The sequence below is a fragment of the Mustela nigripes genome, chromosome 1, assembly GCF_022355385.1.
Source record: "Mustela nigripes isolate SB6536 chromosome 1, MUSNIG.SB6536, whole genome shotgun sequence".
NCBI lineage: Eukaryota > Metazoa > Chordata > Mammalia > Carnivora > Mustelidae > Mustela > Mustela nigripes.
Window position 1 is genome coordinate 165,925,107 of NC_081557.1, and position 16,216 is coordinate 165,941,322.

General features: G+C 34.3%; 1 protein-coding gene across 1 annotated transcript in view; it reads right to left on the reverse strand.

Moving 5' to 3' along the window:
* SLC9B1 (solute carrier family 9 member B1) overlaps positions 1-16,216 on the reverse strand; it is a 66,323-nt gene that overhangs the window by 35,018 nt on the left and 15,089 nt on the right. Inside the window, exons 2-3 of the mRNA XM_059376753.1 lie at positions 13,354-13,423; positions 11,516-11,654 (exon numbers count right to left, since the gene is read on the reverse strand). Coding sequence (XP_059232736.1) covers positions 11,516-11,654; positions 13,354-13,422 — 208 coding nt within the window. The 5' untranslated portion in view covers position 13,423. The remainder of the gene's footprint in view (positions 1-11,515; positions 11,655-13,353; positions 13,424-16,216) is intronic.

Below are 16,216 nucleotides of genomic sequence, written 5' to 3' on the forward strand. Positions count from 1 at the left end.
AACCTACAACAATGAAATGAAAAGTTGACTAAAGAGCTCAACAGCATTTTTGAGCTTGTGAAAGAAAATATCAGTGAACCTGAATATAGATCAACAGAGATTAATTAATGAATTTGAAAAACTAAAGGAAAAAAGGAATTAAAAAAAAATGAACAGAACCTCAAACACCTATAGAATACCATTAAGAGTACTAACATATGCATAAAGGAAGTCCCAGGAGGAGAAGAGGAAGGTAAGAAGGGGTAGAAACATATTTGAAAATATAATGTCTGAAAATCTCCCAAAGTTAATAAAAAATACAAGTGTATAGATGTAGAAGCTCAACAAATTCCAAGTAGACTAGGCACAAGAGAACTACACCTAGAGACATCACCGTCATTAAATAGCTAACAACAAAAGACAAAAGGAAAGTCTTGGAAGTAGCAAGAAAATGACTCATGTACAAGGGTACAATAATGCAATTAAGAACAGCATTTTCATCAGGAAAAATAAAAGCCAAAAGGCGGTAGAGTGACATTTCAAAAGTGCAGAGAAAGGGGCACCTGGGTGGCTCAGTCAGCTGAACACCTGACTCTTGCTCTGAGCTCAGGTCTTGATCTCAGGGTTGTGAGTTCAATTCCTTTATTAGGAATTGAGCATAGGCTCACTGGGCCCTTCACCGGGCATGGAGGCTACTTAAAAAAAAAAAAAAAAAAAAGTGCAGGAAAAAACCCTGTCAATCAAGAAGAACTACTGTCAATCAAGAATAGTAAAATCCTGTCAATCAAGAATAGTAAAACTATTCTTCAAAGTGAATATGAAATAAAGACATTCTCAGACAAACAAAAATAGACAAAATTCACCCCACTAATGAAATACTAATGCTTTAAGTTGAAAGAAAATGACAAAAGGTTGTGATTTGGACCAGTAGGAAGCAATAAAGGGCACTGGAAATGGTAAATAAATATCTAAGTAAGGAAGATTGTATGTATGTATATGTATATATGTACACACACATATATAATATATATACATATTATATATACATTTTTAAAAAGTTAAGATTATTAAGAGCAATAAATATAACAAAATAAATGCTTAAGTATAGAAGACTGTGTGTGTGTGTATATATATATATACATACATTCATTTTTAAAAACTAAGGTTATTAAGAGCAATAAATTTAACAAAATATTATTGAATTTATAGCATATGGAGGTCTATTGGCTCAAAGCTGCTGTACACCGCAGGAATTAAGGCAATGTTAAACTGAAGGAGATTGTGAAAAATTGAAGATAATAATTATAACTCACAGGAGAAATCACTAAAACTAAAACCCCTAAAATATAGCTAAAAAATTAACAGGGAAATTGAAATAGTGCACTAACAAAATTTGGTTAGCACAAAAGAAGCAGTAAAGAATGAACAGAAAAACAAAAGACATGACACTTACAGAAAACAAGTAATAAAATGGTAGACATAAGTTCAACTAAACCAGTAATTATGTTAAATGTGTTTGGTCTAAATTCAAAAGGCAAAGATTATCTTACTGGATTAAAAAAAAGATATCCAATTATTTGGTATCTATAAGAAACATACTTTGGATGAAACAGATAAGCTGAATGTAAAAAGATGAAAAAAGACATATTATGCAAACAATAATCAGGAGTCAAAGAAGTAAACACAAGGGGACTTACAACTTATCTTAAAGCAAATAAAAATGAAAACACAGCATATCAATATTAATGGGATATGATGTGTACAGATGGAAACATATAGCTTTAAAAATATTAGGGGGACGCCTGGGTGGCTCAGTTGGTTAAGCAGCTGCCTTCGGCTCAGGTCATGATCCCAGCGTCCTGGGATCGAGTCCCACATCGGGCTCCTTGCTCACCTTAACAACTTAAAAAAGATAAGAAAATCAAACCAAAAGTAAGTAGAATGTATGAAATAAAAAAGATTGAAGTGGAAAATAATTAAATACAAAACAAAAACATTAGAGAAAATCAATGAAATAAAAATTATTTGAGATCAATAAAATAGATATCTCTAGCTAGACTGACAAAGGAAAAAGAAGGTACAAATGACCAAAATCAGGAATTAAAGAGGAAACATCACTTTAGATTTAGAGAAATTAAAATAACACAAAGCAAATATTGTAAAAAACTTCAAGCTAAAAAATTAAAAAACTAGATAAAATAGACAAATTCTACTTTTTAAAAAAGATTTTATTAATGTATTTAACAGAGAGAGAGAGAGAGAGAGAGCACAAGCATGAGGAGTGTCAGGCAGAGAGGGAGAGAGAAATAGGCTCCCTGAGGAGCAGGGAGCCTGATGTGGGGCTTGACACCAGGACCCTGGGATCATGACCTGAGCCAAAGGCAGTTGCTTAACCAACTGAGCCACCTGGGCACCCTGACAAATCCAGAAAAAGATACAAGTTACCAAAACTGATTCAAGAAGAAAGGAAAATAGAAATACCATATGACCCAACAATTCTGGTTCTGAGTATTTATACAACAAAAATAAACAGTAAGTCAAAAAGATATATGCATCCTCCTCCTGTTCACTGCAGCATTCTTTATAATAGCCAAAATAGGGAAACAACATTAAGTAGCCATTTAAGGTGAATGGATAAATTGTGGTATATATATATATATATATATATATATATATATACACACATATATATGTATATATTGCATATATACATATATATATGTATATATATATATGTATATATGCAATATATTCAGTCACAAAAAAGAAAAAAACTTGGAAAACTTGGGGTGCAGGGCTGGGTCAGTTGTTGGAGCTTGTGACTCTTGATCTCTTGGTAATTGCGAGTTTGAGCCCCATGTTGGAAGTAGAAATTACTTTAGAATCTTAAAAAAAAAAAAAAAGAAAGAAAGAAAAGAAAGGAAAAGATAAAACTCTTTGCCACTTGAGACAACATGGATGGACCTTGAAGGTATTATGCTAAGTGAAGTAAGTCAGACTAAAATACTGCATGCTCACCTATTCATGGAATCTAAAAATCAAGCTTACAGATACAGAGAACAAACTGATGGTTGCCAGAGGCAGGGATGGCGGGGGGGTTGACAAGATAGGTGAAGGGGGTCAGAAGTTACAAACTTCCAGTTATAAAATAAATAAGGTACTGGAATGTAATGTATAGCATGGTGCTATTGTTAGTGATACTGTATTATATATTTGAAAGTTGCTAAAAGAGTAGATCTTAAAATTTATCATTATAAGAAAAAAGTTTCTGTGTATGATGATGGACGTTTACTAGATTTATTGTGGTGATCATTTTGTAATATATACAAATATGGAATCATTATATTGTGCACCTAAAAACCAATATAAGATTATATGTCAATTATACCTCTATTTAGAAAATTTTAAAAAAGCCAAATTGAGACACTTTCAGACAAAAGCTGAAAGAATGCTATAAGACTTATTCTGCAAAAAACACTGCAAGAAGATTTTTAGACTGAAGGGAAGAAATTCCACATAAAAATTCAGATTGCCAGAAAGAAATGGAGAGAACCAGAGAATGTAAATATGTGGACAAATATGAGACTTTTTTAAACTTAAAAAAAAAAAGACTTTTGGCTTTTAAAAGCAAATGTAGAAGAGTATATACATAAATGTAGAAGTAAAAGTAAGAATGTAGAAGTAAAAATATATATAAATCTTGCCCTGAAGGCAGAGGAGGGAAAAATAAAGTCATATTGCTGTAAGGCTCTTCTATATTGATGTGATGACCACAGGATATGTAGGTTTATAGTAAGTCTTGTAGTTGGGTAGTGTTAGTTCTCATCTAATTTTTCTCCTGTGATACTACATTGGCTCTTCTCAGTCTTTTGCCACTTTATACGAACCTCAGATGAGTCTGTGGGCATCCACAAAGTAATTTGTCGGGTTTTGATTGAGGTTGTATTGAATCTATGAATCAAGTTGGAAAGAACTGACATCCTGACAATACTGAGTTTTTTTCATGAACAAGGAAAATCTGTGCATTGATTTAGTTCTTTTTTTATTTCTTTCACTAGAGTTTTGCAGTTTTCCTTGTATAGATCTTGTACATATTTTATTAGCTTTATACTTAGGTATTTTATCTTTAAGGGCACTAATGTAAATAGTAATGTATTTTCTAAAGATTTTTTTTTAATTTATTTGTTTGACAGATAGAGATCACAGGTAGGCAGAGAGAGAGAGAGAGAGAGAGAGAGAGAGAGGAGGAAGCAGGTTCCCTGCTGAGCAGAGAGCCCGATGTGGGGCTCGATCCCAGGACCCTGGGACCATGACCTGAGCCGAAGGCAGAGGCTTTAACCCACTCAGCCACCCAGGTGCCCCTATTTTCAATTTCAAATTCCATTTATTCATTGTTGGTACATATGAAGACAATAACTAACTTTAGTATTATTAACCTTCTATCCTACAATCTTGTTATACTTGCTTATTTGTTGTCTCTGGAGTTTTCTTCTTGATTATTTTAATTTTCTACCCAATCATGTCATTTGTGAACAAGGGAAGTTTTATTTCTTTATATACTTTGTTTTTGTATTTTTTATTTCTTCATATGTTTTGTTTCTGCTCTTCTTATTGTATTAGGTAGGACTTCTAGTATGATATTGAAAAGGAGTAGTGTGAGAGGGCATCCTTGTCCTATTCCTCGTCTTAGTGGGAAAGCTTCTGTTTCTCACCATTTAGTATAATGGTGGCTGTGGTTTTTAGTCTATTTTATTTTATTTTTTTATCAAGCTGAGGAAGTTTCCCTCTATCTGTAAATTATGATGGATATTGGATTTTGTCAAATGTTTTTCCTGCACCTATTATTATGATCATATGATTTCTCTTCTTTAGCCTGTTGTTCATGTTATGGATTACAATCATTCATTTTCAAATATGAACCAACCTTGCATACCTAGAATAAATCTCACATGGTTGTATGATGTATAATTCCTTTATACATTGTTAAGTCAATTTAGTAATATTTTGTTGAGGATCTTCTGTGCTTATCAGGGATACTGGTTTATGGTTTTCTTTTCTTGTAATGTTTTTGATTTGGATATGAGGCAAATGCTGACCTCACAGAATGATTTGGGAACTATCCCTCTGCTTCCATCTTTGGGAAGAGATTGTAGAAAATTGGAATAATTTCTTTCTTAAATGTTTGGTAAGATTCTCCAGTGAAGCCACTTTAGGTCTGGTGCCTTTTGTTTTGGGAGGTTATTAATTTTTGAATCAATTTATTTAATAGATATATTCCTATTAAGATTGTCTATTCTTGTGTATATTTTGTATATGTGCTGCCGAAGCGAGCACTATTCTTGTGTATATTTTGGTAGATTGTGTTTTTCAAGAAAATGGTCTATTTCCTCTCAATTATCAAATTGGTGAGCTAAGAGATGTTCATAGTATTCCTTTATTATCTTTTTATCTTATCTTTAATATCTTTCTACAGGTCTATGGGTAGTGATGTAGTGATGTCCCTTCTTAAATTTCTAATATTAGTGGATTATAATTTCTTTGTGTTTTTCTTAGCCTAGCTAGAGGTCTATTGAGCTTATCAACCTTATAAAACAACCTTATAAAAGAACTGGTTCTTTTATAAAAGAACCAGTTTCATTGATTTTTTGCTATTTTTTAAAAAAAAAGATTGTACTTATTTATTTGATAGAGACATAGCAAGAGAGGGAACACAAGCAGGGGGGATGAGAGAGAGAGAGAGAAGCAGGCTTCCTGCAGAGTGGGGAGCCTGATGCAGGACTCAATCCCTGGACCCTGAGATCATGACCTGAGCTGAAGGCAGATACTTAAAGACTGAGCCACCCAGGCATCTAAAATTTTTGCTATTGTTTTAAGTTTCAATGATATCTGCTCTAATTTTTGCTATTTATTTTCTTTTGTTTACTTTGGGCTTAATCTGCTCCTTTTTCAGGTTTCCTAATGTGGAAGCTTAGAAGATTGGTTTTAGATTCTTATTCTTTTCTAAAATGTGCATTCAATGTTATAAATTCTCACTATTTTAAAAATATTTTATTTATTGATTTGAGAGAGAATGAGCCAGAGAAAGAGAGACAGAGAGAGAGAGAGAGCATGAGCATGGGGAGGGGTAGAGGGAGAAGCAGATTCCCCAGAGAGAGAGAAAGAGAGCATGAGCATGGGGAGGGGTAGAGGGAGAAGCAGATTCCCCAGAGAGCAGGAAGCAGGATGTGGGCATGATCCTGGGATTCCAGGATTATGACCTGAGCTGAAGGCAGCCGCTTCACTGACTGAGCCATCCAGGCACCCCTAAATTTTATAAAATTTCCTCTAAGCACTGCTTTCACTGCATCCCACAAATTTTCATAAGTTGTATTTTTATTTTCATTTAGTTCCAACTATTTTAAAATATCACTTGAGGTTCCCATGTACTATTTAGAAATGTATTGTTTAATCTCCAAGTATTTTAGAATTTTCCAACTGCCTTTGGAATTTTTGCTTAAACCCTTTATGGTCAGAGGGCATATATTGGATGATTTTTATTCTTTTAGATTAATTAAGGTGTTTTGTATGCATATGACAGAATGTGGTCCATCTTAGTGCATGTTCCATGTAAGTTTGAGAATAATGCATATAGTCAGTGAACATATTTTTGCTATTATTGTGAAATGTTATGTGTTCAATCATTTAAGAATATTAAAAAAAAGTTTTTGTTTTACCTTCATGTACTCCTTCTCTGATGTTCTTCCTTCTTCATGTAAATCTGGGTTTCTGACCCATATAATTTTTTTCTCTCTGAAGAATTTCTTTTAACATTTTGCAAGGCAGATTTGCTGGTTTGATTTTTGTTGGTCTGAGAAAGTCTTTATTTCTCTTTCACTTTTTCTTTTTTTTTTTTTTTAATTTGGGGTGAGGAACATTGGGAGACAGAGAGAGAGAGTGTGTGTGTGAGACTCTTAAGCAGGCTCCATGCCCAGTGTGGACCCTGATGCGAAGCTCAATCTCACAACCCTGAGATTATGACCTCAGATAAAAAATCAGACAGTTATCTCACTGAGCCACCCAAGAGACCCTTCACTTTTGAAAGATGATTTTGTAGTATACAGAATTTTAGGCTGGTGTGTTTTTTTTGTCTCAACACTTTAAATATTTCATTTCATTCTCTTTTTACTTGCATCATTTCGGCAGATAAGTCAGATATAATTTTTACCTTTGCTACTCTATCAGTAAAGTGCTCCCCCTCCCTGGCTTCTCTCAAGACTTTTAAAAATCTTTGAGTTCCTATAGGTTGAATATGATATAATCAAGTGTAGTATTTTTGTTTGTTTGTTTATTTTTTGGTATTTATCCTGCTTGGAATTGTCTGAGCTTCCTGGATCTGTGCTTTTCCACCTGGTGTTAATTTGGGGGAAATTCTCAGTTATTATTGCTTTCAAATCTTTATTCTGCTGCCTTTTCTCTTCTTCTCTGCTAATCCCATTATGTTTTGTAGTCATCCCACAGTTCTTGTGTATTCTATTCCCTTTTTTCAACCTTTTTTTCCTCTTTACTTTTCAGCATTGGAATTTCCTAATGACAGATCCACAAGCTCAGAGATTCTTTTGTCAGCTGTGTACAGTCTATTAATGAAGCCATCAGAGACATTTGATTCCATTAGTGTTTTTAATTTCTAGCTTTTTTTTTTTTTTGGTTCTGAGGACTTCCATTTCCCCCTTACATTGCCCTTCCATTCTTACATGTTTACTTTTCCATTGGGGGCCTAAGTATATTAGTCATAGTTTTTAAAATTCACAGTTTGATAATTCCAACATCCCTGCAATATATGGGTCTACTGATATTTTGTCTCTTTAAACTGTTTTTGTTGTTGTTGTTGTTTGTTTGTTTGGTCTTTAAATACATCTTACATATTTTTGCTTAAAAGTGAATATATTGTCCTGGGTAAAAAGACCTTTGGTAATAGAGTGGTAAGTTGTGTGGGAAGGGGAAGACTTCTATAGAGTTGAACCAGTCATTAGTGAGCCTTTGCTCCTGTACTATGAACCTCACAAGTGACTCTTAGTTGTTTTTTTTTTTTTCCCTATCCCATTAGGTTTTATAGGATGGCTAGTGGGGGTTATACAGAGGGGATAAGTTTTGGTTATTTCTCTTTTCTCTGGCCAGTTTGGTTCAGATAAAATCCCCATAGGTTAGGTTCTGATCAAACAGTTTCTCTTGAGGGAAGGTATTCTTAAGAAGAGCAGAAAGCTCTAGTATACTGCATATGATTACTTTCCCCCTCCACCTGCCAGATGGCTCCTGGAGGTAAAACTCACAAAAGTGTGTTTCCCGTACCATGACTGGCCTACCCCACTCAGACTTATCCATCCTGAGTCCCTAGCCAATTTGTCAATTAAAATGTAGGTATACCTACCCTAGTACTGGTTCTCACAGAGGTTTCTGCTCTGATAAGTTATGATCCTTTGTGTCCTCATGCTGTCTCCAATTTGGGGGTAGTTATTTGCCCTCTAGCCTTACCTTTTTGGTGGAATAAATAAAATAAGAGTCATTAATTTTTCAGTTTAGTCAGCTTTTTATATGTTAAGGAGGAGGGATGATGCTGGACCAGAAATTGAAAGTATCTGGGATATTATTTTTGAGCTCTAAACTTTCAAGACTGCTTACTTCATAATACTGATGATAAGATTTTTTTTTTCTGATGATAAGATTTTAATGGGGAAATTCTGGCCCTAAGATTATTTGAAAGTCATAGTTGGACATATAATAAAGCTTTCCTTTTATTTATTTAAAGGAAAAACAACTTTATGAAAAAGGTTATAAAGTACCTTTTATTGAAAACAAAGTATCTTTACTGAAAGCAAACTTAAAAGAAACAAAAAAAGAATAATAGCCTAAAACCTAAACTTATTTTTCTAGAATATCCATTTCTTTGGTACTAGGCAAGCTGCCACCCAAATAAAAGACATAAATAGTGTGATTAAAAGTGATGAGATTGATTTCTGCATGTGATTGAGAGTTTAGATTTCTTACTAAATTAACATATACATTATGGGATTGGTGAATTAAATATGATTTATAGAGAAACTGTAGCTCTATCTCCATTATCTAGAATATATGCTATTATCTAGAAAATATGTTTTAAGAGTTTCTGTACACCAATATATAGGGTGTAGTTGTGCGTGTGAGAGAGACAGAGATAAGACTCAGACAGACAGATGGAGATGGAGACAGACAGAGACACAAAAAGAGAATACAAGAATATACACTCCCTAAGATAGAAACATGGAAGATCCTTTTCCTATAAATTTCTCTAAATTTGAAAAATCAAAAATGAAAGCAAACAAAGGGGAAAACCAGTTATAAACCCAAGTATATTTGTAGTTTCAATACTGGTGTTATAAAACTCCTAAATTAGTTCCTGAGCAAACTGCAGTTCTCAATTTCAGTGGATAATCTTTGGTGACCAATACATTTTCCTCTCTTCACAGGCCCTGACCCTACTCCTAACAATTGCTGTATAGACAATGCCAACTGTATAGAGTATATGGTCATGGGAATGTGCATGTAAGATCTATGTGCAGAAATTATGTTTACAAAGAAGTCCAATCACTTTTCACTGTCAGATATTCAAGTTCAGCTTTAGAATCCTTAAAAATATTGATGTTAAGGGGCACCTGGGTGGCTCAGTGGGTTAAAGCCTCTGCCTTCAGCTCAGGTCATGATCCCAGGGTCCTGGATCGAGGTCTCTGCTCAGCAGGGAGCCTGCTTCCTCCTCTCTCTCTGCCTGCCTCTCTGCCTACTTGTGATCTTTGTCTGTCAAACAAATAAATAAAATCTTAAAAAATATTGATGTGAATTAAAAAGTAACTTTTACTAAGGGAAAAATCAATTAGTAAAATCTGGTTTCAAAAGTTTAAATTTAGCAAGCAGTAAATAAAGTAAAATTTTAGAAGTGCCTGAGGGCTCAGTTGGTTATAAGTGTCTGACTCTTTGTTTCTGCTCAGGTTGTGATCTCAGGGTCATGAGATCAAGTGTGTCAGGCTTGGCACTCAGTGCAGAGTCAGCTTGAGATTTTCTCTCCCCTTTTCCCTCCTCCCCTCCCCCAGCTTCCGCATGTGCATGCTCTCTCTCCCTCTCAATAAATAAAATCTTAAAAAGAAAATTTTAAAACTTCAGTTACTTGTTCATCATATTTTAAACTAAATATTGTTCTTTATAGGATCTATACTTATGGAGACCAAAATCTAAGTTAAATCATATAGAATATCTAGATAAAAATCAAGAAAATCTTTTATTAATATTAGGTGACAATATATAAATATACGACAATGAGATGCTTTAAAATTTTAATGGTAAAGCAATATACAATCCTTTACAAGGCAGCAGCTCTTTAAAAATTTGGGTCCTGGGGCGCCTGGGTGGCTCAGTGGGTTGAGCCGCTGCCTTCGGCTCAGGTCATGATCTCAGGGTCCTGGGATCGAGTCCCACATCGGGCTCTCTGCTCGGCGGGGAGCCTGCTTCCCTCTCTCTCTCTCTCTCTATCTCTCTGCCAACCTCTCTACCTACCTGTAATCTCTCTCTGTCAAATAAATAAATAAATAAAATCTTTAAAAAAAAAAATTTGGGTCCTAATTTTATTAAGAACCTTAATATTGCCAAGGGTATAATGTTCATTCCAGCTGACTTAAAACTAAATATCAGAGGTACCTGGGTGGCTCAGCTGGTTACATGTCCAACTGGTGATTTTGGCTCAAGTCATGATCTCATGGGTTGTCAGACTGAGCACAATGGGCTCTGGATTCCATGGGAAGTCTGCTTGAGATTCTGTCCCTCGGCTCCTCTCCTCACTCTCTCTCTCTCTCAAAAATAAATCTTTAAAAAACTAAATATCAAAAGTAGGGTTTAAATAAAAATCTTTAATCATTTAATCAATGTCATTCTTTCTTTTACTTCCTTCCTTCCTTCCTTTCTTCCTTCCAGGTAGGCTCCACACCCATTGTGGGGCTTGAACTCACAACACTGAGATCAAGAATCAGATGCTCTACTGCCCTAGTCAGCCTGGCGCCCCTTAATCTATGCTGTTTCTAATCCCCAAGATTTAATAGAAGAAGTCATGAAAAAATTAAAATATGTATCTGTTAAGCAATTATTATTAGTTTTTGACAGTTAAGGAAATATTTCCTCTTTGTCCACATATTGCTTGTAATAAGAACTGAAGTATATAGCTAAAGTGTACAGTAAATATATAGATTTAGCAGTGGCTTTGTTGGTTCATGTTTTAATATTTATCATATTCATCAAATATAGGGGCACCTGAGTGGCTCAGTTAAGTGTCAGCCTTCTGCTTGGGTCATGCATGATCCCAGGGTTCTGGGATCAAGCCCCAAATCAGGCTCCTTGTTTAGTGGGGAGCCTACTTCTTCTTCTGCTGCTCTCCCTGCTTGTGCTCTATTTCTGTCAAATAAATAAAGAAAATCTTTAAAAATATATATTTATCAAATACATCTCTGGTTTTCTCTTTACTTACATTTCTTATTTCACATACCATTTGTAATACATTTATTCAGTTTTCCTTGTGGAGGACAAGAACAAGTCTTTTCCATCTGTGGTTTTGTTTCCTCTGTTTGTGACAAGACTGTTTCCTTAGTTTCTTCATGTTCACTAATATTACTATCTTTGAGGATCTGAAGTAAAGCAAGGAAATCTTTGAAAAAATACACTTTCATACAATTTTATGACAGTACAAAACCACCAAATCTCATAATTAAATTCATATCATTACTGTCACCCTGGAGAATTACACATATAAAAGAATATTCATGCACTATATCAATAGGTATTTGAGGATGTCACAACAGAGCACCTTGATTTAGCTTTTATAGACTTGAGTCCCTGCTATTTTTAATTTGTGATTTATGCATATTGAATAAATGAGCTATACTGTAGGCAGAATAATTAAAAGTGTTCCTCTTCAGTCTTACTGCCAACGATTATTTAATAAAACTTTTGTAGAATGAAAATACAACTACGTTGGAAAGGAGGTGAAATATAATTTTACTTGGACTCATTTCTTTGAAAAATTATACAACTGAAAAAAATGAGAAAAACAGATAAAGCTTTCAGAAATTTAAGGTTCATGCTCCCACTATTAATTATAGATAACATCCTTAGGTAATTCATGGGTTTAGCTGCATCTTCCAGGCTTTTAATGGTAGTTAGTCTAATTATGAAACTGCTTAGAAAAAAAAAGACATCTTAGTTGGTGAGAATATTGAGAGGTTTCTACCAAGATAAACAAGACAAAAACAAAAACAAAAACAAAAACAAAACAGAGTAGCATTAACCCTGAAATAGAAATCATCAGTTTTGCCTCATTGTCATGGTGTGTGTGTGTGCATGCACATGTATGCATGTGTACACACAGGCCAACACTTCGAGTGTATTGATAATACCTTGAGTGCAGTGGAGAGAGAACACAGGATTATCAGAAGAACTGGGAGCAAAGGCTAGAGGCATGGACATATTAAGGAAGCAAAGAGGAAACATTTAATGACTAGGGAGGCAAAGGCATCACAGCAGCTGATGTAAATGAATTATGCAGCTCTTTTAATATCAAAGTTCTTTAAATCTGATCGTAATTAATTTGTTGGAGTTCTGTTATAAAGGCTTCTGTGGGAAGTCTGTCACTATACACAAGGGCCAAGGTAAAGACACAAAGATGAATTTTGATTAGTGTGGGTTAAAGGTCATATGAGGTAAGACCATACTATTTTAAGTTTTATTATTTCAGAATTTATAACAAATTGACAGAGACTAGGATAAAGTCTTTACAGACAAGTAATTTGAATCAATGGTGAATATTTTAAATATTTAAAAGAAGAAAATTTGGGCCCTTGAGAACCATAGAAGCCTCTGTTTTAAAAAAGTAAAATTTTTAAAAAGTAAATAATTTATAATTCTAATCATAAGCAATTATTATGGAGTAAAATAGACCAAAAGGTTTATGACTTACTCTGTACCCTTAGAAAAATAAAAACTTGGTTCTTTTCAAATATATAACACACCATTTTAATTAATTTCTTTGCCTCTTATAGTCTAAATTATTGAGTTTTTCCTAGATATGGTGAGAAATAATAAGCCATATTTCCATTATTCTTGATATCTGAACTCTTTACTCCAAAATAATCTTTAGTCACCCCTTTCCATCTTTTCATTCCTTTTGCTCATTTCTTAGTACCTGTTTAAACTAGTTATTTTTAAGTGACCCCTTCTCATTTTTTAACTAGACATATAATAGAAACCTAACTGGTAAACTTGAAAAATAAACTTTAAGATCAGATTGATTTTTATATTGTACATTACAAAATAGTTTTAGGTTTTTACCTGAGAAGTTGTAGATGATGGGGTGTGTTTATCCTCCAGATGTTCATTTTGTGATTCTGTGGTGTACATGCTAATGTTTAAAAGAAAAACAATTTGAATAAAATAGTACTATACAGATATCTGAAACAAACATGTGTAAGAGGGATTAATTTTTTAATGATTTTTTATCATAAAGTTGTTTCACAGTCAAGCCAGATATCTTCATAGTTAAGACAGTCCCAAATATTCATTGTAAAGTTATGAAGCAAAATCATGTACATATGTTTTAAAGACCATTATCACACAGAAATTTAATACCTCTCAGTAGTTCATAATGGTGGGTCATATCGTAAAAGCATGTATCAGAAAACCCAGTTCTTTATTTTATGCACTAAAATAATTTCCAGCATTTCAGTCACATCCCTGTCAGAAGAGTCCAAAATTTTTAAAATTAAATATGATCAACTGCATTAATACCTACATCTGTAAGTTATTGATACATACTATCTTTATATGTAGTCCATTTGAAAGATCCATAGGTGCAACATTTAAACAAAATAAAATAAGTTTCATTTTGAATAACAATGAACTAGAAAAAAACGGAATGAAATAGGACCATATCAGGAGAAGAATTAGGTCTGGAAACTTATTTTATTTATTTATTTATTTATTGGAAACTTATTTTTAAATATCTATTATTTCTACCTTCTCTGTGACTTCTGCTGCCATAAAAATGTCTTTCAATTCCTGAGTTACTGTTCAGGAAAAAATTTAAAACTTCCAAGTCTGAATTTTTAGGTACTTGATAAGACCAAACCTCACAGTATTTCCTGTATCTAGACTTTTTAAAAAAGACAAGCAATTTAAAAAAAAGAATCATTAACATTTGAGTATCCACCACATATGCCAAGTGCTTTACATTTATTGCCTCATTTTAATGAAGTAAAATATTAGTGTGTAAAATCCTATAAGGAATCATAACTAATTTACGACATTAAAACAGAAAATAACTTTTATTTTTAAGATGTGATGAAAAATAGCTAAGTCCCTTTAAAGTAAAATTCCATTTTAATGAAGGGAATATAGAAACTATTTGGTCATTAGAATGAGAGCCTGTCATTAACTGTTAGACTAGAAGTTAAAAGTGAGTAAGCTGTATGAACAAGGAGGGTAAGTGAAATCACCCAAACTGTGTCAAGTTCTGAAAGGATAGGCTCAGGGCTAGAAATATTAAGAAATTTGAGCTGGAGTGCACAAGAGTTGTGAGATCGGGACACAAAGTCCCATCCATACAGTAATTATTGAATGTCCATTCTTCTAGGCTCTGAAGATAAAACAGCAAAATAACATAAAACAAAGGTAGGTTTCTGCTCTTCTGGAGATGATATTCTTGGTGAGAGGAAGAGAAAGACAATATATTTTCAGGTTGTGATTAAGTACTGAAGAAAATAAACCTAGAAGATGTTACAATGATCATCAAGGTGACATTTGAGCTGTGACCTAACTTAGGAGAAACTGTGAGTCATAACTAGGCAGGTAGACAGGAAGAAGCAAACATAACACCAAGAATTGTATAAGACACCAGGTAGCGTATTTTAAAATCTACAGCTATGTTGGAGCACCTGGGTGACTCAGTTGGTTGAACCTCCAACTCTTGGTTTTGGCTCAGTTGTGATCTCAGGGTTGTAAAATTGAGCCCCGAGTCTGTCCCTGTGCTCAGCACAGAGTCTGTTTAAGATGTTCTCTCCCTTTGCTCTCCCCCAGCCCCCCCTCTTTCTCTAAAAATCAATAAACAAATCTTAAGGAAAAAAAAATCTATAACTAGGTTATGGTTAGGATAGCAGGACTTGGAATCCAGGCAAGAGAACCATGCAACAGAACTTCAAAACCTAGATAAGGAGTCTGAACAATAAATGTACATGTTAGCCGCTGTAAGAGAAATTTGATACTGTGTCAAGTAACATTTATGCCTGGCAACTACTCAATACTCTCTTTACATATCTGCCAAGAGAGGAACTGTAGGTAGTAAGCAGAGCAACTAAAAGTAAGGACTTTGGAGCTGAGATAGAAATGTATTTCACCCCTTTATCTTTTAATAACCATGAGGAGTGATTTATTTCCATAGGCCTCAATTTCCTTACCTGTAATGATTTATTGCTAAATATATTGGTTATTGTGAGGATTAAATGATATAAAAGCTGATACAAATTGGATTAAGTTAAGCATTCAACATGAATCATTTCCACAACACTATGAGTTTTTTTTAAAATTAACATATAATGTATTATTTATTCAGGGGTACAGGTCTGTGAATCATCAGTCTTACATAATTCATAGCGCTCACCATAGCACATACCCTCCCCAGTGCCCATCACCCCGCTGTCCTATCCCTCCCTCCCACCCCAGCAACCCTCAATTTGTTTCCTGAGATTAAGAGTCTCTTATGGTCTCCCCACCCCGTCTCATCTTGTTTCATTTTTTCCCCTCCCTACCTCTTATGATCCTCCACCCTTCCTCTCAAACTCCGCATATCACACAGCTAGCAAATGGCATAGCTGGAATTTGAACCAAATACTCTTTAATACTATTTAAATCCTTGTTAACCTTGGTATCATATTTTTCCTTTTAGCTATTCTGGAGCTGTTGCACTGTGGATTTAAGTTGCATTTTCTTTTTCTTTTTTTTTTTTTTAATTTTTATTTATTTGACAGAAGTAGGCAGAGAGGCAGGCAGACAGAGAGGAAGGGAAGCAGGCTCCCTGCTGAGCAGAGAGCCCTATGCCTGGCTTGATCCCAGCCTCCTGGGATCATGACCTGAGCCGAAGGCAGAAGCTCTAACGTACTGAGCCACCCAGGTGCCCCTTAAGTTGCATTTTCATGGTGAC